Source organism: Vitis vinifera, chromosome 13, assembly GCF_030704535.1.
Source record: "Vitis vinifera cultivar Pinot Noir 40024 chromosome 13, ASM3070453v1".
NCBI classification, from domain to species: Eukaryota; Viridiplantae; Streptophyta; class Magnoliopsida; order Vitales; family Vitaceae; genus Vitis; species Vitis vinifera.
In genome coordinates, this window is record NC_081817.1 from 5,712,554 (window position 1) to 5,735,631 (window position 23,078).

At 31.7% G+C, this 23,078-nt stretch overlaps 1 protein-coding gene across 2 annotated transcripts; it reads left to right on the plus strand.

Annotated features, from left to right (window-relative positions):
- Nucleotides 1-10,022: 10,022 nt before the first annotated feature.
- On the plus strand, nt 10,023-22,721 carry LOC100261558 (homeobox-leucine zipper protein REVOLUTA). 2 transcript variants are annotated; one of them, XM_002274158.4, is made up of 18 exons: nt 10,023-10,780; nt 11,264-11,423; nt 12,223-12,308; nt 12,422-12,512; nt 12,683-12,778; nt 13,439-13,552; nt 13,670-13,753; nt 14,444-14,599; nt 14,667-14,741; nt 17,397-17,503; nt 17,742-17,925; nt 18,663-18,848; nt 19,028-19,111; nt 19,500-19,634; nt 20,390-20,712; nt 21,282-21,387; nt 21,813-21,962; nt 22,118-22,721. In XM_002274158.4, the coding sequence occupies exons 1-18, from the start codon at nt 10,539-10,541 to the stop codon at nt 22,262-22,264; spliced, it is 2,526 nt and encodes an 841-aa protein (XP_002274194.1). In that variant the 5' UTR covers nt 10,023-10,538; the 3' UTR covers nt 22,265-22,721. The 2 variants fall into 2 exon arrangements, with proteins under 2 accessions (XP_002274194.1, XP_019079956.1); XM_019224411.2 differs by lacking the exon at nt 10,023-10,780 and adding an exon at nt 10,800-10,911.
- The last annotated feature ends 357 nt before the right edge of the window (nt 22,722-23,078 follow it).

The window sequence follows — 23,078 nt, forward strand, 5'->3', positions numbered from 1 at the left end:
TTCATACCATAAATCATCTATGAAACCATATAGAATGATACAATAATAACTATGTCTAAAATATAAAGATGGCACTAAACATAACTAATATCATTCATGATGCAATCCATAAAGCATAGTATGATCATAACTATGTCCAAAATATAAAGAGAAATTAGACAAAACTAAAAAGTAGCAAGTAACACTAGTCGAGCATAATAATACATAACCATAACCAAACATATTTGTCCAAAATACAACCAAAAACTTTAATACAACCTTTTTTTATCTCACGGAGGAGGAGACTCCATATTATACCAACATTTATTTAAGTTCTTCAGTCATCCAAAGGTTTGTATTCCCATTATGTATATATTTTATATCATAAATTATATCGTTTCGACTTTTTCAGGAAAACCCGCCCTCTCATAGCATCAATAACCTATACTCGTGTCCTAACTACTCTGATAACTAGATTCACCCCTTAGTTCACATCCCGTGGCTTGTCTTTGCTCCTTATCCTTGACTAGTATTTCCCTTCATTAAAAATCAACTTGAAAATAAAATACATTTATTGAACTAGGAAAATATAATTTTTTTTATTTGATTACGAATCATATAATTTGTTAGTCTCATTTGATGTTCCTTTAAAAAAACCATCATCTTGTTCTAATTATTTCACTTAAATTTTCATTTTGTAGTTTATTATTGATTAGATAAAATCAAGACATGGTTACAAATATTATTATAATCCAAATCTTTATTTATATAACCATTTAAGTTTATACATTAATTATTCAACTTTTTTATATTCTTAAGAATTAATTATAACTATGATAAGTCAATTCAAATCTAACATCTGATAAAAACAATTGTTCGATGAAATTCAAAATTCATTTTCTTTTTCTAATTCTCTTAACGAATTTATATCTCATTGGAAAATATTAAAATCATAAAAACAAAATAAAAAATTAGATTAAAATAAGTAGTGCGGATGGTTCATATAAAATGTTTAATCACCAAGAATATTTAGAATATAAGACATTACACATACTAGAAATCTAAAAATGTTTGATATTATACATTTATTTATTCGATTTTATCTTTATTTGTTTCATGCTAGAAATGATTACAAATGATGAGATTTGTTCAAGTTATCGGAAAAAGTGGGTTTTAACTTACTAATATGAAAATATATGAAAAAATGAACCTTTAATTTTTTTAATTAATTTAAAAATAATTTGAAATATATGTATTTTTTAATGAATCATCTATTTATTTCATAAAATACTCATTTTACTTGTCATGTTATCAACATCAATGAACAATTAGACTCCACCTAAATATTTTCATTCCTTTTAAATTTATTATTATTATTTGTTATTTTTTTCACCACTTCTAATGTCCACAATCTTCAAACTACCTCATTTTTACTATGGGATGTTTGTTTAGGAGAAAAAAAAATCTCAACTTTTCCTAAGAGGTGTTTACTTTTGGAGGGAAAATTTGTTGTCAAATAATAATAATAATAATAATAATAATAATATAATAAATCTAAAAAGAAGATAAACATTTATGTTGAGGAATATAGTTGTCCATGGATGTTGATGACATGACAAGTAAAATGGGTAATTTAGGAAATAATTAGGTGACTTAATAAAAAGTATATGTATTTTAAATTATTTTTAAATAGGTGAAGATAATGCTGATTTAAAATTTTTGAGGTTTTTTTTTTTTTTTGTATATATTTTCATATTATTGAGTCAAAATCTAATTTTCCTTTCATTTTTCTATATATTTTTCATATTAGCGAATTAGGACCTGTTTTTTCCCAAAAGTAAAGTACTACTAGATATAAAATGATTTTTAAAATATATTTAAAAGCATTAAAAATAAATTAAGAACAAGTCAATTTCCAAATAAAATTTTGATAATAATTTTCAATTTTTTTTAAACATTTTTTTGCTATAATTGTTGCAAAATATGAACTAATTAAAAAAAAAAAACTAATTAAAAATAAATATTATATTAAATTTTGATATTATAAAGTAATTACTAATGTCAATAAATAAAATTGAAATTATCATTATAACATTTCACATTTTCAATCCTCTTGAAAATATCCTATTTTTCTTCATTCCTATAATATTTCATGACTCGAAGTCTAATAGTAATTTTAGGAAACGTTTTTAATATTTTTAATATTTGAAATTTTTTATCATTCAAGTACTAAAAATGCTAAAAATCATTTTCAAACACATTCTTAGTAGGTCACCACGAGCTACAAAATTGGAGGTAAGCACCTAAGTGAAATTACCTTATATTATAATTTACATTATGCCCAATTTAAAAAGTGTTCTCAATTTCCAACAAGGAATGATAAGGTGGTCCTGCATATAAATTTCATTACCATATCATTTATTTTCGTGTACCTTTTTTTTTCTTTTTTTTTTCAATGGGAGTTGCTGTATTAAATTTGTCTGTCAACAAAAACATTCTTTGACTGAAATAGTGAAATGTGGCACTATAACCAACTCATTATGGAAGAAAAAAAATAATAATAAATAATAAAATAAATAGTAAAATAGCATGAAAGTACGTGGCAATGGAGTTAAGAACTTAAGAGTGCCTTAGAGTTGCTGAAACTCTTCAATTAATAAATTTATGCTTTCCATGTTGTTAGAATAGTGGGGCCCTTGAGCTTCTTAATTTTCTAAAGGAATATTTTTTTTTTAATTCACTATTTGGATGGTAGTGTGGTACTTGACTGTTTTTATCATAATTTTTAATACTGAATAGAATGTAATAAAAATTGGATTTGATTTATCAAGATAAAACTTAATATTTATTATTTAATTTTAAGTTAAATTATATTTAAGTTATTATCTTAAAATTTATTACTTAATTTTTACTTTAAATATTAATATTATTTAATAAATTTAATTTAAAATTATCAAATTAACATATTTATCTTCATAAATAGGTCGAATAACAATAGAGGTCATAAAATAATAATATAGATCGTTGAAGTAATTAAGACAAATAAAGATAAAAATGATAAAATCGATACGTGGGTTTAAGAATAAATTAAGTATTTTTATTTATTACTTAAAGTTATTTTTTATTTTAAGTTATATCATTAAATTATTTTACTAAATATATTTAATTTACTTAATAATTTAAATTAAATTATTAAGTCATTTTAAATTATTAAGTTAATTTACCAAACATCTACTTTGATAGCATCTAATTATCATTTAGTAATATATTTTTCTTATTGTTTTTATTTTATACATATTCAATAACCCTTGTTGATTTGATGATTACATTTCTTAAATGGAAGAAAGGGGTAAGGAAATAAATTGATAAATTGATATTTTTTTTGTTTTGTATTTTAAAAAATAGAAAATAGTGATGACTTATATGTAAAATATAGTAATTTTTTAAACTTGTCTTATGAAAATTAATTTTAATTTTTAAAATAGTAAAAAAATAGTACTTTATTATTTTTTTTATATGGTTAGAGGAGTTATTATCATTTTTTATTTTTAAAACTAAAAAATAAGAAGTGTATCCAAATGATCCTTTAATATTGTGTTTGTGATTATTGAAATTTATTAAGAAAAAAATTCAAATATTTGAAAAAAAAAATTATAATTTTTAATTATTTAAACAATAAATAAGGTTTCAAGAAATTTGAATTTTATTCAAATAGAAGTCAATAAAATAAAATATATAAAAATACAAGTTATGGATTTCCTTTCAATTCATCATTTATTTGTTTTTTCTTTTTCCTAACCTTAACCTCATCATAAACTTTTTTTTCCCATAATATTATCCTTATAATTAAATTTTCTATTATATGAAGGATCTAATTCAAGTTGATTAGGTAAAATCAATAGTTGACCCAAGTTCAACTCGAATGAGAAGATCAAAATCGAATCCAACTTGAGTTGTCTAATTCAAGTCCATTATGAACTTATGTTTCTAAACCCTTTTACATTCATATTGAAATCAAATCAGGATTGATTTAGCATTTATGGACACATCCAATTAAATTAGATGTGTTGATGCTAGTTGTGAAATTGGGTAATTGGGTCACGTTAAGTTGTCTCCATGACAAAAATATCAAGAATTTGTAAAATGAAAATATAGAACCCCTCCTCATAGTGTAATTTTAATTTTAAAAAATCACTTATATGGCGACCAGTTTTTCACCTATAATGAGGGAAAACTAACAATGAACTCATTAAAATATTGGGATAATATTGGAATTATGATAAAATTACTAAAAATTTGCCAAACATTGATTGTCCAAGATTTTGTTTGCGTTTTAGTGTTGACATTGGCTAAAGATCGAAAATTTAAAGCAATGTGAGTCCAAATGTCTAAAACTTTAAACATTAGTTGTATTTAGTGTGATAAATAACTAATTAGATTAAGGAAATCACTCAAGGGAGGGGAAATGTGGTAAATTAGGTGTTTTAAAACTTTTTCCAAAGCATTCAAACGATAACAAAAATAATGAAAAATTTAGATGTAAAACGATAATAAAGTAAAAAGATAAAGAGAAGAGATATGCAAACTTTTTTATAGTGATTTGACAAGTCGCCTATTGACCGAACTTCTCTGTTATATCAAAATATTTAAGCATAATATGTAGTAGCTTTTACTAAAAAAGATCAAAGAAAAAGTTGTTACGACTTTTGCAGTGTTCCGGGTATCATCATCAATGATTAGCTTATGGGATTTGTCAATATTAGGGTAAATGAATTGCTTTTGTTTGAATCTTAAAGTGGAAAAAGATATGTGAATAATATGAAACTAAGTAAAGTAAATTAAATTAATAACAAAATGAATATTGATTTTAAATTCGATTGATTCAAGTTTGGAGCTTTTCACAGTCCAACTTAGGATATAGAAATTAGAGAAAACAAGAGTCTTTTAAGTAATATGATCTTAGGGTTTTGGGATCTTTGGGCATTCGCGATCAACTTGAATTCAATAACTCAAAATTTTATATGAAGCTTAATTTTTCATTTTTTTAAAATAGGTTCTTAAAACCATCAAATGAATGAGATTGATTATTGGTTTAAGAATTGACTTTTTAACATTTTCTACTCCTCATAACTTTGTTTTGGGGCAAATAATGATAGGAATAACGAGGATAATTAATTATTAAGAGTTACCAATAATCACTAGTGTTGGGCTTTGTGGAGCCTAGTTTTGTTTGATTTGGTTTGGCGACCCGACCTAAATAATATTGCATGGCTTTTTATTAGGAGATTTACTGAGGCTTGTTGGGCCCGTTTAGCCCATTGTGAAACCACATTTTGTAATTAGGGTTTTTTAGTGTGGTGTGGTTGTCATTTTATATATAGAGAGAAAATATTGTAGCCGCTGTGGTTGTACTCTGTATTCTTCCCCTAATAATAGTAATATCCCTGCAATTCCGTGGATGTAAGCAAATTGTCAAACAATATAAATATTGTCTCGTGCGTATGATTGTTTTTTATTTGGCGTGTGTTTTCTCTATTTTTTTTTGTTTCTCACAAGTTAGAAATTCGGTTTAATTCCCTTCAACTAATATCGGGTAATAACTTACTGTATCATTCCATAAACTAACTCACAATAATATGATAAAAAAAATTGATAAATTGGCACCCAACCAATAATTAATCACATTGTTACAATAATTTACCCATTGTCCCTTAAGTTTCCTAACCCTTAGTTTTTCATACTCTAAGCCCTAAGTTGGCTTCTTAACCTCTTATGGGAGTGATGTCGCATTTATAATCCATAATAGGGTAAAAATCCATAATCTAAATAAAAATAAACTAAAAACAATATATTTAATAAAAAAATAAAAGAAAACAAACTAAAGTTCTCGTCTTCTTCCACCTTCAATGTCAAACTCTTCAGAAAAAAAGATCAAAGAACTCTAAACCCTAGAACGAAGAGAGTTTATATAATATCATCAATTACTTAACATGTGATACACTCTCATTGACCACTTATTACAAAATAATTATCTAAAAATGATTAAAAAATAATAATAAAATGGTGATTTTTAGTTGTGTCGGATCCACTCAGGGTGGATGGAGTGCCTTAGATGTAATTCCCGAGATAGAGGAGACAAAACATCAAAGTGACAGTGGGTGAATTCAAAATTATGGTCATTTCAAATTAGATTTCGAATTTATAAGTTTGATTTCAAATTCACAAGTTGAATTTTGAAATGGTCTTATAACTTTATGCAATTGTCTTCAAATGACCATAACTTTTTAATTTCAACTCCGATTTGCACACCGTTTAAAGCATTGGACTTCTGACTTCTCGAGCTTTGAAAATATATATGGTATGTATAAAATGGACTATAGACAATACTCCAATTTTTTCATCAAAGTCAAAGCATATGTTGCCACCAGATTTTGAGATCTAGTGAGTTTGAGATGAAGGACTTAGGTATAACAAAGCAGATACTTGGGAATATTATAAAAGTATTACGGGATATGTGTTCACTTTGAATATTGCTGATATTAGTTAGATTTATAAGTTGTAGAAGATTGTTACTTTATCTACAACTAAAACAAAGTATGTGACTATGACAAAAGCTAGCACAGAGATGATTTGGTTACAAAGTTTGTTGGTAGAGTTAAGATTCACACGGGTGATGAATGTTTTGCATAGTGATAACCAAAATGCAATAGATTTGGCAAAGAATTCAACATTTCATTCAAATACTAAACACATACCACTTCGTTATCACTTCATTAGGTCTTTACTTGAAGATAGGGTGTTAACACTTATGAAGATACAAGGTAACATGAATTCAATTGACATGTTGACCAAAACAGTGATAATAAAGAGACTAGAGTTGTGTGTAGTTTCAGTGGGTTTAGGCTGATGACAAGTTATTTAAGTACATTATACCATTAATCATTGAAGCATAGTATTTATTTGTATTTTAATCTTCAAATGGCAGATTATTGGATTGTAAAGCGTAAATCGGTTTTGTTGTGCTTCGTGGGCCAGAGGTCAAGCTCATCGTTGTGATGAATGACAAATTTGCTCTCATTATATATTTAACCTAATTATGTTTTTTTAAGGTTTTTTTTAGAGAGCGTGATTGTGATTGAGAGGGTTTTTTTGAGAGTTTTATCATTGTACTTTTTTTCTTCTTCTTTTGATTAATGAATTGTTGAGTATTTGTGCTTTGTGAATGTAGAGATCACATTGATCGCCGAACCATATTAAAATTTTTGTATTTTTCTTTATCTTTTGCTCATTTGTATGCATGGTTTTAGTCAACACTTGATCACTAGTTAACTTAGTTTGATCCTATTATTAACAAATATAAAGATCAAATCTACAAAATGGTTGTAAGTTTTTAATTGAATAGAGCTTAAAACCAAAATTAATAATGGTATTTAATCAATTTAAGAGATTTCAAATAAAAAATATAAGTTCCAAATGTAATATTAGTCTTTAAAATTCAATTTGATCTTAAATACCTTCGATCCCAAATTCTAGATTTTACAATGCTTTCTCCAAAGATTAGACATTGGATTGAAAACTCTGTAGGATATTTTATTTTATTTTGTTTATAACATTAAATATTTTAGGAATTCTTTATCAATATTTTATTTATGTTCATTTAAATTATGGTTTCATTAAATCTATCAAATGATTAATTCTTTTAATGTAAAAATAATTGAACACATTAGTATTGATCCAAGAAAGCAATCACTCGAAGTATTACAAGTTGTGATAACTATATCTTTGGTGTTTATTGGCCAAAATTATCACATATTTAGACTTTAGTAATTTAATTACAAGAGAGATTTGCAGTCAATAGCTCATAGTCCAAAGATTTTATAAACTAAGTCTTTCTATTTTTTTTTTCCAAAAACTATAATAGGTCCATTGAAATTTTATTTTTTATTATGAGATATATTTTCATGATGGATTCTCTTCAATAGTTAAGCTTTTTCAAAAGATCTAACTTTGATACAAAATGAAGAGTTTTGTTAAGTAATCCTAAGTAATCACAGGAGATGCAGTGAATTGGATGATAGTCTATTTAAAAAATTTTTAGATAGAGAAACTAATGTGTTGAAATTAAAGAGAGTAAAAGAAGAGAGGCTGCAAACAAGATGATTTATCACGGTTTGACAACCCAAATATGTCAACGCCCTCTAACTCGTCAACTAGCCTCAAGGTATTTCGCTTTTCAATTAGGAGTCTCCTTATTTTTCTTTTTATGAAGGTTACAATCAATGAATAACATAAGAAACCTTTCAAAAGAGTAGTGGACAAGTTAATGCTCAAGTTTGGGTGCTTTAAAAGAAGGTTAGCAAATGCAAGTTAAAAACATTCTTGAAGTTGTTAAAAATACTCTTAATAGAGTTGTAAAGTGTTGGGTCTATGTTAAGTATATGTAAGATATAGCATTTGTAGCTGTTGAAGTCAAATACTCATTGGACCCAAGCTCTCTAGAAGAGGTCAACCATGTGGTCCATTAGGTTGACTATATGGCAGACAATTTTTTCTTTCATGATTTTCTTTGTTTATCTTGAAATAGGGAAAGAAGTTGACCATAGGTGAATCACATGTGTTGTACCAACACTTTTGCTAATCTTTGAGCTTTATTTGAGAACTTTTGATACCTTCAAATCCCTTGAACTTTGAACCATTTTTTTTTAACACTTAAACTAACTTTTAAATTTAAAGGTCTCAATTTAATCTCTTGCCTTCTTATGAACTTTAAAGTTGATTATATATATATATGTTTTCTGAAGCTTGTTTTTAAAAACCGTTTTTTTTAAACTTAAAAATAGTTTTTAAAAATAAGTTTCAGAAAACATGGTTAAAAACTATGAAATAACTCTTATTTGTTTTCTAAAAATTGTTTTCTATTTCATTTTATTTTTAAATATTATTTTCAAATAACAATGATCAAACAATGTTAAAAATATTTAAAAACGATTTTTCATTTTTAAAAACAGAAAATTGTTTTTAAATCACACTACTAAATAAGCTCTTATATTCAAAATAATTTTCTATTACTTAGATAAGGGTCTTTATCATCCATATATACTACATTTTTATTTAATTTACAATCATAAAAACTTAAAATAAAAAAATCTAACTAGATTTTCGTTTACATCTTCAAGTTTTCTTGCTAAAAATTGTCTTTTCTTTAATTATATTTTGTTTTGTTAATTTTTTTTTCTTTAGAGATGCACTCAAATTTTGATATGTGAAGTGATGTTACATTTTCGGTCTATGCACTTAAACAATAAAATCATTAATTTTCTCAACCTTTACTTTGTTATTATCAAAATTAGTTGGCTATTTAGCAAAAAAAAAAAGGGTATGCTAAATTCATACTCCTTTCAAGGGTATTGTGATTTTGAGGCGATGGGATGCAATAAAAAAAATACCAATAATCAACCAAATACAAAAAAAAGGGGGAAAGGGGTAAAAGAGTAAAAGTGACATGTAATGAGCAATTTGTACGTGTAAAGGAAGCTGAAAAATTCATGAAAATACTTTTAAAAAACATGTGGATAAAATATTTTTGATTTTGTCAGAAAATTACACATAGCGGAATTGAGTGGGGGTAGAATAGGGGAATTGTTTGGACAGTAATAGCAGGTTTTTCTTTTGTATTTAAAATGATGAAGAAAACAAAAAATGTGAGACCCACCCTTCCAAACGGGCCACTAGAGATATAATAAATAATAGTATTATTGTAACTACTCGCAGAGATATTGTTCCTATACGGCTAAATAAATAAACGCCAAATAAATCCCCGGATTAAAAATTAATTTTGATATTATTTATAACCAGTTACACATAATCATGTAAATATTTTTCGGTTCTAACCTAAAAAAGGCTTCCCAAATGTAGATTAAGAGGAGCTCATATGTGTATATATATATATATTATGAGAGATATCATAATTATTTAAATATGATAATTATTTAAAATATATATATACATAAATAAATAAAGGAAGGAGTATTCAACAAATTCAGAAATACAAATACAATAAATCCATGGAAGCGAAAAATCCGGTGGAAGTCAGAAGGAGCTGATTCTACAGAGACCGCTCTCACTCGTCCTTCACACTTCATACTTGTTCAACCCCAAATCTTAATGGCCGATCAGAGTATCAGTTGTTGAGCTGTCTCCTCATTTAAACCCTCGCCTTCATTTACTTCGTTATCTGGTCTCTCTCTTCTTTCTCTCTCTCTCTCTGGTCTCTGTTGTTTTCGTCTCTCTTGAAAAAGGTTCACAATGTTGGAAGCCAAATCATGGAAGCTGAAGAGGAGGAAAACCAGGTGCTTTTGACAACACTGGGGGCGTTTCTCGCAGCAGATAAAACAAAGCAAAACAGATGTGTTTTCGAATATTTTTGTTTTGGTTCAGTCTGCTTCTGCTTTCGTCACTTTACGTTTTGACCTAATCGGACCCTAGACGGACTCTCCAAAGCTCGAGAGGGGGGGAGGCTTGTTGGTTGTTGAGGCTGAGGTTGAGGTTGGGGCTACGCGATGGAGGAGTTGGCGGCGACGGTTGGAGCTCAGGGTGAGAGCAGCGGGGGCGGCGCGGGGGGAGGCGGCGGCGGCGATGGAAAGTATGTGCGTTACACTGCGGAGCAGGTGGAGGCGCTGGAGAGGGTGTACGCGGAGTGTCCGAAGCCCAGCTCCACTCGCCGGCAGCAGCTGATCCGGGAGTGCCCGATTCTTTCCAACATTGAGTCAAAGCAGATCAAAGTCTGGTTTCAGAACCGCAGGTTAGGGGGTTTGGGTTGGGAATGGTGGATCAGTTGTGCTATTTTCTTGAAATTTGTTGTTTGTTGTGATTCGCTTGCACGAGAACAACGGCTTCCTCACAGTGGTTTCTTTATGTTCTTGGAATTGCATGGTGATTTTCAATGGTGCTGCTGTCGTTACCTGCTTTCAAGTTTGAATTTTTAATGCTAGAAAAGTTATTTTGATTTGGTCAAGCACAGAAAGGGCGAGATAAGAAAGAGAAAGAAGATGAAGATAATTTTATAATATTTTCCATGCTTTTTCTATCATTTTGAAGACACCATTCCTGAAAATTTGCTTGTTTTCAAGTGAGAATCAATCTTTTAGAGTCGGGGCTTAAGCTCATTAGACAGCAAATTGGTTTCCAGGTTCTACTAAGTTGATTCTGAGGATGCAATTCAGAGTTCTGTTGTTGAGTAGAAAGGCATATCTCATTTTATTAACATTTTTCCTTTTTCTTGCAGGTGCCGGGAGAAGCAGAAGAAAGAGGCTGTCCAACTTCAGTCTGTGAACAAGAAACTGAATTCAATGAATAAGCTGTTGATGGAGGAAAATGAACGGCTTCAAAAACAGGTGTCACAGCTAGTATATGAGAATGGATACATGAAGCAACAATTGCAAAATGTATGGCCAATCCATTGCAAGCTGTTCCATGTGACTTTGTTTCTTGTGATTTTGTTCCCTTCTGCTTTATTTTTATTTTGGTTAACTTATTGAGAACTTTTGTTGCTAGAACTTATTCAAGATATGATTGCTATGCTTAAAAAGTAGATGCACTTGGATGCATCTTATATTTGATTTTGTCTGGTTCTTTGCATCATTGCAGTTTGTACGCTATCCATTGTGATTTATGTTATGGAAGGGGACAATCTCGATTTAAAAGGGTGTTATCTCTCCATACCTCAATGGGGTCCCCCTTTCTATCATGTTTCTTACAACAATTTTTAACAGTTTTAATGTGTTTTTATGTAGAGAAGTTGTCCATATTATGGCTTCCTGATATCTTTACAATTTTATTGAGAAAATTTTCCTTTTCTGTTTTGAGAGATACTAAGACTTGTTATTTTAGGAGATATTAAGACTTCATTTGGATATTTGAAAGTACTAAGGAACAAGAAAAGGAACCTTACATTCTTTTCTTTGATTTTCTATGGAAGATATGAAGGAAAATGTATTGAAAATTATTTACAAAGTTGACACATTTTCAAATTGTCATTATCCATATAAAAGTGGAATTAAATGGAGAGTGATTGAAGAAATTTTTTTATTGATCTCAAACTTATTTTTTTATTTTTACCTCACGCTTTCCATGATCCATACAGAACCTAAGCATACTTCTGCAACTAAGATGGATGGTAATAAACTAATTTGCTAATTCAGAAGCTTTATCACATTTTTTTGCTTATTGTCGATTTCTATGCAGGTAACTGCAACAACTACTGATACAAGATGTGATTCTTTGGTTGCTACTCCTCAACATTCTTCAAGAACTGGAAATAATCCTATTGGGTAATGTTAACCATCAGCAATATTGACCTCTGTAGAACTCCACTTTTGATGTAGGTTTGCTATCATTTTTTCAATTGCAGCTGCTGATGCACTTAATCCTTTATGTTCTACAGGCTCCTCTCAATAGCTGAGGAGGCCATGGGGGAGTTCCTTTCAAAGGCTAAGGGAACTGCTGTTGATTGGGTCCAGATTCCTGGGATGAAGGTATTTTTTTATATTATCTTCATATATTTATATCTATACATGTGTGGTGTGCAAGTGTGTTGCATTACATTGATTCAAACTTTAGGTTTTACTTATCAAATGTATGTTTTTCATTATCCTTGTAGAGCTGACTCATTTACATCTTGTGCTTGTTTCTCTTTTGAGTCCAGCCTGGTCCGGATTCGGTCGGGACTGTTGCCATTTCCCATAGTTGCAATGGAGTGGCAGCACGAGCCTGCAGTCTTGTATCTTTAGAACCTACAGAGGTAACCACTGGTATTATCAGAGTAGATTCCATAATCTTCCATAGAATTGAGAACAACCACTTTCTAAAATTTTAGATGAATAAAACATATTTTCATGGGATTACTTATAATTTATTTCATCAACTATGCATGTCCAAGCGATAATTGGAAGACACTTATGCTATGTTTGGTTCTAGGAAAGTATTGAGGAAAGAAAATAAATACTAGGAAAAATAATTTTCTTATGTTTAGTTTTATTATGGAAAAAGCGAAAGAAAATAAAATAAAACTAAAATTAGTTAAAAAGTTATGCATTTTTAAATTATTTAATCTTTGTATAAAAGAGTTAAAATAAGTGAAATGAGTTTGAACTAACACATAAAAATAATTTATTCACTTCAAATATATTTTTTATTTTCCTTTACTTTTTCATTCCTTCTACTTTTTTTTTCTCTCATTTTTCGCTCAAATTTTCCAAGAATCAAACATAGCCTTAAGAAATATGTCTAGTAAAAAATTGAAAGGAGTTTCTATTCCATTGCTTGTGGTGTTCCGGTTGTCCATCTTACTTTTTTTTTAATAAGAAAAATGAATATATTGATAATGACAAAAAGCAGTTTTCCATTTTATTTGTTTGTTATATGCTTGAAAACTGATCTTTTGGTTTTCTTTCTTTGATAGATAATGGAGATCCTCAAAGACCGACAATCTTGGTTCAGAGATTGTCGGAAACTGGAAGTCTTCGCCAAGTTTCCAGCGGGAAATGGGGGAATACTTGAACTGATATACATGCAAGTGAGCAGAAGTGGTTGAATGTTGTTACTTTATTTTCTTGCATCTGGGTTTACAGCAGCATAGTATGGAGGTTTAACCTTTTGATTTCCTTAATAAAGCACTAATATTTTCTTTCAGGTTTATGCTCCAACTACACTGGCTCCTGCACGTGATTTCTGGACTCTAAGATATACTTCAAGTTTAGAAGATGGCAGCCTTGTGGTAATTGCAGTTGCAGTTTACTTGTTTGCTAATTTTTCATTTGTTATTTTTTAAAATAATGAACTTTGGAGCAATGATTTAATGTGGTAAATGTTCTTTGACTTCTTTCCATTGATCATCTGGTGCTTTTTACATAGATCTCTTATGAAAATGACATATTTTGAGTGTTCCTGTTGTCATACACGAATTTAAGATATTTGGTGATCATGTTTGAATGTCATATTTTCCAACCAAAAACAATCACAGCAGTACCTGTAATTGTTAGATCTATTTATTATTTTATCACAGGAATTGTTAGACTTATGGAATTTTCCCCTTTGCTACTGGTCATATTGATTCAATCTTTAAGGATGTGTTTAATTATCAACTCTGAGTGTAATTTATCAAAAAAAAATTATCAACTTTGAGTGTTGAGTCACATGTATTTTGAAGTAGAACCCATCTTCTGGCACTTATGCAATGCCAATTGATATGCAGTGATACCTGAACCTTTGTCTATCAGTCAGTACCTTTGGTTTGCTAGCCATCAGAACTTATATTTTTTGAGTTCTTATTGAAGTGATAACTTGAATGAATATGCTAATAGTCTAGTTGGCTGTATACTTCTAACTGAATTTTTAAGAAAATTTTATCAGGGTATAGTTGAACTTAATCTAATTTGCTTTTTATACTTGATGTCAATATCTCAAGGTATGTGAGAGATCAATGTCTGGGTCTGGTGCTGGCCCAAATCCCTCTACCGCTTCACAATTTGTCAGAGCCAAGATGCTGCCCAGTGGCTATTTGATTCGGCCCTGTGAGGGGGGAGGTTCAATCATTCACATTGTTGACCACCTAGATCTTGAGGTTTGGTTTCTAGCAGTTATCTTTTAAGACCTTCTTTGCTATAGACTTATTTTCACAATCCTTGTAGGCATGGAGTGTACCTGAGGTGCTGCAACCACTTTACAAGTCTTCCAAACTTGTGGCACAGAAGATGACAGTTGCTGTAAGTGGCCAATTGTTTTGAATCCTGAAAGCATGTAGATTATTTTATCTTATAATTGTTGATGGAAACAATATGGTGGATAGTTTCTTGAAAGAATACCCATGAATGTTAAGGATGGCCATGACCAATTGCATTCAAAGTGTTAAGATTGCCTCTCTCTCATCTGCTGCCCCATTCCAAATACTAACATGATAGATAACCTTAAACTTTTGACATATAGCTTCTGAAAGGACTACAAAAGAGAAAATCTGGCGGAATGGTGCTGTAAATTTGCCAGAAATTCATGTTTTATTGTTCTTACTTTTTTGTTAATTTTATGCTAGATCGAAGATATAGCATGCAAAGTGAACACTTCCAGTTGTTGAGCCAGTGGGCTTTATGACTTCCATGCTCTTTCTTATTGATGTTTTTTGAGTTATCAAGCACAGATTTTGATGAATAATATTCAACTTTTCTTATGCTCTTCCACAGCAAAACTCTTACAGATTCTAGTTTCTGCATTTCCTTCCAATTCTTTTCATTGTCCTAGTTAATATTTTTATGGGGAATTTGGAGTCTCAGCATTTGTTGCATCTTTATAAATCTGTGTTGGGGTACAATGGATTGGAAATCAACATATCTATGTTTTTAAATATGTTTTAAAAATAACTTTTATATATAGTGCTTTATTTTTAATCATTCTCTATATTTGTATAATTATTTTTTAAAACAACCCTTAGAAAACAAGTGAAAACAACTAAAAGATGTTAAAACACCATGTTTTCTATTTTTAAGGAGAGAAAATAGTTTTCTATTTTCTAGTTGCCAAACGTGTTTTCTTGTTTTGGAAAATATAAAATTGTTTTAAAAAATAATCACCAAACAAGCCCTAAATCTTATTTTTATGAGTTTTTTTGGAATAGGCTGGAGTGTACATACAATGATCATTCATTTGGCATGATAGGTTTTATTGATTGGCTTAGTTCTAAGTGAAGAGAGGGAGCTGGTTTTTTTGTGTTTTCTCTTCTCTTTGCTTGTCTGTTGGTGCCTATTGTGTACATCATATGTACTTTGGTGTGCCCTTTCCTTAGGCCCTATTAATATATATCCAATTTTTGCCTCTAAAAAAAATTATGGTGCTCCTCTCTCAAAATGCTAGGTGTACCTCACTCAGCTGTTGTCATGGTCCCACTTTAATTTAGATACTGGTCCATCCATTGTGCTTAAAGTCTCTGCATGCCCCAAAACAATCTTTTATCTTGTTGTTGCTTTGTTACTATTTCTTTGTTTAAAATTCTGATTTAAAAATTTCATTTCTTCTTCCTATCAAAAAAAATAAAAAATGAAATTCCATTTCTTCTTAATTTCAGCTAAGGCTTAATCTCTACCTTTTACAATATTGTTTTAGGACACTTTTTTCATTTTTGGTGAATCCTTTCTCCCTCCTCTCTCCAAGATCAGTCTTTTTTGACAGGACATTCTCAGCTACTTTTGAACAGTTGGTTGATCATATCACTCTTAGTATGGCTGAAATCTTCAGTCACATTCCTTAACACCAATCTCTCCTAGGTGAACACTGAAAGAGCACTGGCTCACAAACATATAAAGAAAATTTACCCATTGGGCATATCACTGTGTCAGCTTCTTTAAAAAAAAGTTATGGATAAAAAAGAGATTGAATAATTGAATCCTCATGCACTAAAATTTGGGTCACAGGCAGTCTACGGTTCTTCAAGCTCCTCCTCTTGATAATTCTACTAAAATAATGTATTGGCCAAAAATTGAAGCTATTTTTGATAGGCAAGAACAAAAAGAAAAAAAATATTATCAAAACAACCCTGTCATAGCTGTCTGCATGGACTACCCATGCCATCAGTAAAATCTAAGAAAGAACATGTCCTAGTTGCTGTCAGTTCTGCTTTCCAAACACATGGAGACCACAAAACTCTTTTTTTTTCTTAGCTTAATTGCCAAAAAATTGCCCCTAGAGATCCTTCCATTGTGCTCCCTCCATGGGCACCAACCTGATCCCATGTAGGCAACATATATGTCACACATACTAATCAAAAAAAAAAAAAAAAACATATATTTCACATGTATTACCCATGCATACACTTTGCCCCTGAGGCTTAACTGAAGTGGCAAGGGGTTGGGGCCTCTTTGTGTTAGGGCCAACTGTTAAACATAAGACAAAGTACCCTGGCCCTGTTCATGATAATCTTTGATGTGGAATTCCTTTTTGGGTTTTATTTTAAGTGACATAGTAACAAAGGATAGATGAACAGACAAGTATCCCTGGGACTAGGCCTGAGCTTTGATGTGTCATATAGACATTATTTTTTCTCTTTTCCATCTTAAGAGGTAAATTGGTTGGAGAAAAATTCTCTATTTATTTAAAACAAAGGTTTTATGGCAACTTTCCCCAAATCATATCATTCTCTTTTACTAAACTGGGTGGGAGGTTAAGGTTAATGTTAATTGAAGTAAGAGGAGGATGGAATTACTGTCTGAAATCCAAGATGTAGTTTCTGAAACTGGTTTACTGTTTCCTGTATTGGCATGTGGCATCATGTGCTTAATTTCAACTTAGAATTGCTTATGAATTATGATATAGTTATATCCTTCTCAAAATTAAGGCATTCTTCTTTAGAACTAAAGTCAGCATTTTCTGTGAAGGCTCTGCACCATATTAGGCAAATAGCTCAGGAAACAAGTGGTGATGTAACACATACTTTGGGCAAGCAGCCTGCTGTTCTGCGAGCTTTTAGACAAAAATTGAGCAGGTGAGTTCTATAATATTTTGTTCTTCTGTTTCTCTTCTCTCATGATACATATAGTTGTGTAGTACATTAATACACCTATCTCTATAGTATATATGTTGACATACTGACACCATGTGGTTGGCATTAAGGTTTTTGAATTGAGAATGCATTTGTAGAAATCATGGCACTAGAATATCTCGGAAATTGAATTTTTTGATGTTTCTTTTTTGTTTTCCAATCTTTTCCTTGATTTCTGTAGAGGATTCAATGATGCTATCAATGGATTTAATGATGATGGCTGGTCACTGATGCAAATTGATGGTGCTGAAGATTTAATAATATCTGTAAACTCAGCCAAGAACTTGAGCACCATTTCAAATTCGACAGCTGCTCTTTCCTTGCCTGGAGGAATTCTCTGTGTGAAGGCTGCCATGCTACTCCAGGTGAGTTGCAGGATGATCCCTTTAAAGTTATTATGACATCTATTATTGGATGGTATTGTATTCCTGTTTATTGGTGAATGCTTGCTAACTTTGTTAGGCATCTCTAGATAAGTCACTTTTCCTGGAAGACCTTGACATGGGAAGGAAATATAAGTATTGTATTTTTAGTTTATGAAACTTAATAACTCATGTTGATGTCTGGATGAATAGCATTCTCCAAGGAAATCTGCCAGCTCAAAATTGAGGAATTACAATGATCTTTTGGGAGCTTTTTCTCTAATTGGTCCTAGTAAAATACGTTATTGGCATTACTTCTTCTGCTTCACTAATTGAACTGTCTGTCAAAGGAAGTTTGAAATTGAAACCTTGTTGAGTTCTGATTTTTTAGCAAAACATGAGTTCTGTTTTTTTTTAGATATTAGCAAAACATTTTATCCTGCCCCTTACCATCTAGCCTTGTTTGATAACATAAGGAATATCAGCGCACATTGCTTTGCTTTATGAACCAAACATAGCTTGATAGATTGACAGCATTTAAGATTCTCTTTTGGTTAGACTCCTGTGATTATAGCAACATTCTATCCATACTAGAAGTAAGTGATTGTGTTGATGTCAAGCTTCGATGAGTATTCTGATGAAATCTGAGAATAAATTTTGTTGGTTTACAGATTAAATGTAGAGCAATATCAACTCTTTTAACTGTATGATGATCAGATGTTTTATGATCCCTTTGCTAGAATGTTTCCCCTTCACTGATGGTTCGATTCCTGAGGGAGCACCGTTCTGAGTGGGCTGATTTCAGTGTTGATGCATATGCCGCTGCATCATTGAGAGGTGACTCGTTTGCTTTGCCCGGATTGAGCCCCTCCCAGTTTTCTGGCAACCAAACTACCATGTCTCTTGGCATCACAGCTGAAAATGAGGTCTGTTCATTATTAGAATTTTAGGTCTCTCTGTCTGGTCAATCAATGAAGATACAGTAGATGGAATTTACTATTTCATGATTTGGCTTTCATCATATAGCCCTAGCTATGATTCTATTTTACTTCGTTACTATGTATTTTGTACTTATTTGGACTGTAATTATTGTTTTGCATCCCAGATACTAGAAATAATTCAACTTGAAGGCCATGCTCTCAGCCAAGAAGAGGCTTCTGTTATGTGGAGGAACATTCATCTTTTACAGGTGTTCTCTTCAGCGTCTCTCGGTGATTATAGTTGAGAAAATTGTATGCATGCTTTTCCTTGAATATTGCCTGTTATACATGCGTGTGCTTACACACACAACGCTCCTTTCACATTTGAGAATTGCTCCAGTTTGACTTAGAATCATAAATTGCCATGAAATAATGGCCCACACAGGTTAACCTGCCATGCTTAGTACATCTTCATAAAAGAATTTGATTTTCCAAAGTTGGAAAAACATCTGGAAAATTCAAATTTGTTGAAAATGTTATACTCTGCTCAGCCACTCTATTTTTGCTGGCAAAAAGGTCCCTTACATTTTGGTGTGTGTGTTATGACTTGCAGAATTTTGACATAGTGGATGTGATATGTTTGCAAATAACTTGCAGATTTGTAATGGAGTGGATGATAATGCTGGGGAAGCCTGCTCAGAACTAGTTTTTTCTCCAATTGATGAAATGTTTCCAGATGATGCTCCGATTCTGTCCTCTGGGTTTCGGATCTTGGAGTTGGATGCAAAAACAGTTGAGTTAACATGTGCTCCTCTTGAACTATTTTTCCATGGCAAATGTTGTTATCTAGTACTTCATTAGATGTTTATTTCAGAAGATGGTGACTGTACAGTTTATCAAATTGTTATTATATGTTGCCCTGGTAATTTGAAATTTTGCTTCGTTATTTCAATGTATTCTCATGTTGAGGTTCTTTTATCAGAATAATAAAGAAATGGGGATGGTGCTCTCAGATATGCTTGGTATTTTTGTCAAGTTGGACAATGCTTATGCTGAAAGAAGCATTAGTATTGCCTTGTCCTTTCTGTCACTGGTCATACTACTTTTTTAACTACTTCTCATTGTTGAACAGTCTTGCAAAAGAGCATCTTCTTTCTAGGACTGCCAAAATCTTGTGATTAGCCTGTTGGAGTCATGTTTACGAGGATATAAATGAATATATATCCATGTCTGTGAGTTTAAGAGTGTTAAAGCAGATGGATGAAAAAGGACAACTGAAAGTATCTTTTTTGCGTTCCTTTTGAGATGCTCTTGAGCTTGCTGATACTAAATGAAACTTAGACTAACTCTGCTTGTCAAGTGTGTCTGCTTTGAGTACATTAGTCATCTTATCATCTAGGCAGAGCTTGTAAATGGGATGACTTGTCTCAGTACAAGTTATGGGTTTAAATGATTTCAAACATTAAGATTCTATAGTGTTATATATGTTTAAACCGTTAGGTAAGTGTATTCTTTAAGTTATTATTTCTAACAGTTTCTTTTTACAGTGTGACAGACAAGATATGTTGGCTGCAAAACGAATGATGAATCTAGCATCCAATCTTGAAGTACGCTCATCCGACGCTACTGGATGCACAGCTTCATCTAGTGACTCTCGCTCAGTGTTGATTATTGCCTTCCAGTTTCTTTTTGAGAGCCATCTTCAGGGAAATGTTGTGACTATGGCTCGACAGTATGCCCGCAATGTGATTTCCTCTGTTCAGAGGGTTGCTATGGCAATAACCCCATCTGGATTGCATGGGAGGCCAAAGTCAACCTCAGGCTCTCCTGAAGCTCTCACCCTTGCTCGTTGGATCTGCCAAAGCTATAGGCAAGTTGAATGCAGTGCATGTTGGAAATGTGGAAATGAAACTTCATGAACTTGGATTACTACCCCTTTCAGTGATCAAAAACCTTAGTCATTCAAATGATAATTTCTTCCTAACTAGGAAATATATCTATACCTAATTGTTTTTGCATATGAGAAAACAAACCTAATAATAGTATAATAAGCTCTTAGAGTTTTAGTATTGTGGGAACCTTTGTATACTCAGTCCTTTCTCAAATAACTTGCACATCATCCCTTAACGATAGAAGATGTACAAATGTCATTTGAAGATTCTACTGCCAATACATATGAGGATTCTACTGCCGATACATGTGTGGATTTTTAGTTGTATATAAATGTCAATTTTTTTTCCTGTTATGGTCCAGTCCTAACTATGTAGTATCTCATATGTACATATAATGCTCATAATATGGAATATGTCCTACTGTGTTCAATGGCTTGTCCTAAAGCATAAACCATTTTGAAACTAATTTCCATCATCTTCAAAGAAACAAAAGTTTCAACAATGGTTGAGAAACCAAGGTTAACATGTTTTTTCCTTTCTTTTTCAGTTTCCATTTAGGAGATCAATTGCTAAAGTCCAATTACCATGGTGGAGACTCGGTGTTGAAACAGCTCTGGCATCATCAGGATGCCATATTATGCTGCTCATTGAAGGTACGTGTCTATGACGGTGACCCTTTTTTACCCATGTTCAACTGATCCACTAGGTTGCCTGTGAAAGACAATGGTTGTATATGAGTGAAACAATTCTTTGAGATTTATAGGCAATAAAGCATATCTGTCAATCTGGCAAGGAAAAAAAACTGGAAAAGAAAAGCATGCCATGGATTAGGTGTGCATCTTATTTCACCTAGAAACATTATATATCTTTGAACTCACGACATCCAGATATTTTGGTTTGTATGAATTGGAAATGCTGTAAAGCTGGCTATATCTCACACCTGTTTTTTATATTTGATATACATGTATTGATCATATCATTGGCAAAGTTTCAAGGAGATATTTGAACAATGGATAAATTAAACAATCTGAAACAAATTAAGGAGATAGGGTTTAATGGTTGTCTGGCTGGTTGGCAGTTGCACCCCGTTTTCATATTTGCCAACCAAGCAGGGCTTGACATGCTGGAGACTACACTGGTAGCTTTGCAGGATGTTTCACTGGACAAGATATTTGATGAGGCTGGTCGGAAGGCATTATGTAATGTCGTTCCCCAGGTTATGCAGCAGGTAATTTTGGTTGGTAAATAATTCTGATAACCGGATAACTTGACATTTGTCGCTTTCAGTTATTATTTTAGGCAACATCCTCTTGTATCAAGAAAAAGACTAATTGATTCAAGGGAGGATAAACCAGAGGTGTTAATGAATGTTCTATGTTGCAGGGTTTTGCCTTGGTACCAGCTGGAATTGGTATGTCAACCATGGGGCGTCATGTTTCATTCGAGCAAGCCATTGCTTGGAAGGTCCTTACTGAAGAAAATACCGTTCACTGCCTCGCCTTTGCCTTCATTAACTGGTCTTTTGTGTAGATAGATATCTTTTGATATCTTTTGTATAAATTAGACAAAAGAAGGAAACTGTTCCCCTGTTTTGCAATTAGTTTTTCTTCATGCACCAAATGCTTTTAGGCTTGAGAGAGTTTACCAGCAGTTCCATCAACAGACGCCAAGTTTTGATTTGATCATTCTCCGGCCCTATTTCTTTTTTGGCAGAAAGGAAAACAGCTGTGCAGCCTAGCGTTTAGAATATCAATTGCTTACGGTTAAGGTAGTAATTTAACTGCAAGCATCAAACCTTTTTACCTTGTTCGAATTGGCTGTTCAAAAGGGACAAGGCTTCTGTTTTAAGTTAAGAAGAGTAGCGGACAGACAAACTCCAGAAATGTCAGCCTACAGCACATGGATTGTTTAGATGATTCTTAATGAAGCGTTTTTGCTTTGACAAGGAGTGTACCACAAAATAAAGACGGTGTTGCTTCTCTCGAAAGTCTTTTTTAGCTTATGTGAAAAGCATCTATATCTTTCATGTAACTTGCCTATGAAAAAGATAAAGCCTTGCATGATAAGCCTACCCGATTAAGGACATTATGGAGCAATTTTACCATGAAAATCAATCATTTCATATAAGGAAGGACTTCTAAGGAGACTACCATCAGTTCCGAAAGGTTTTGTACTAAAAAGGGAAAATTTTAGCAGCCATAAATTTTAGCAACCAATTGAAAATATGGTTCACCAGGGTCAACAGATCATTGATGGCTTATACGTACCCACTGATCAATTTTGGAGGGCAATCATTCCATCTTAAATAGCAACGGAAAATCATTAACACTGATCGAAAGTGCCC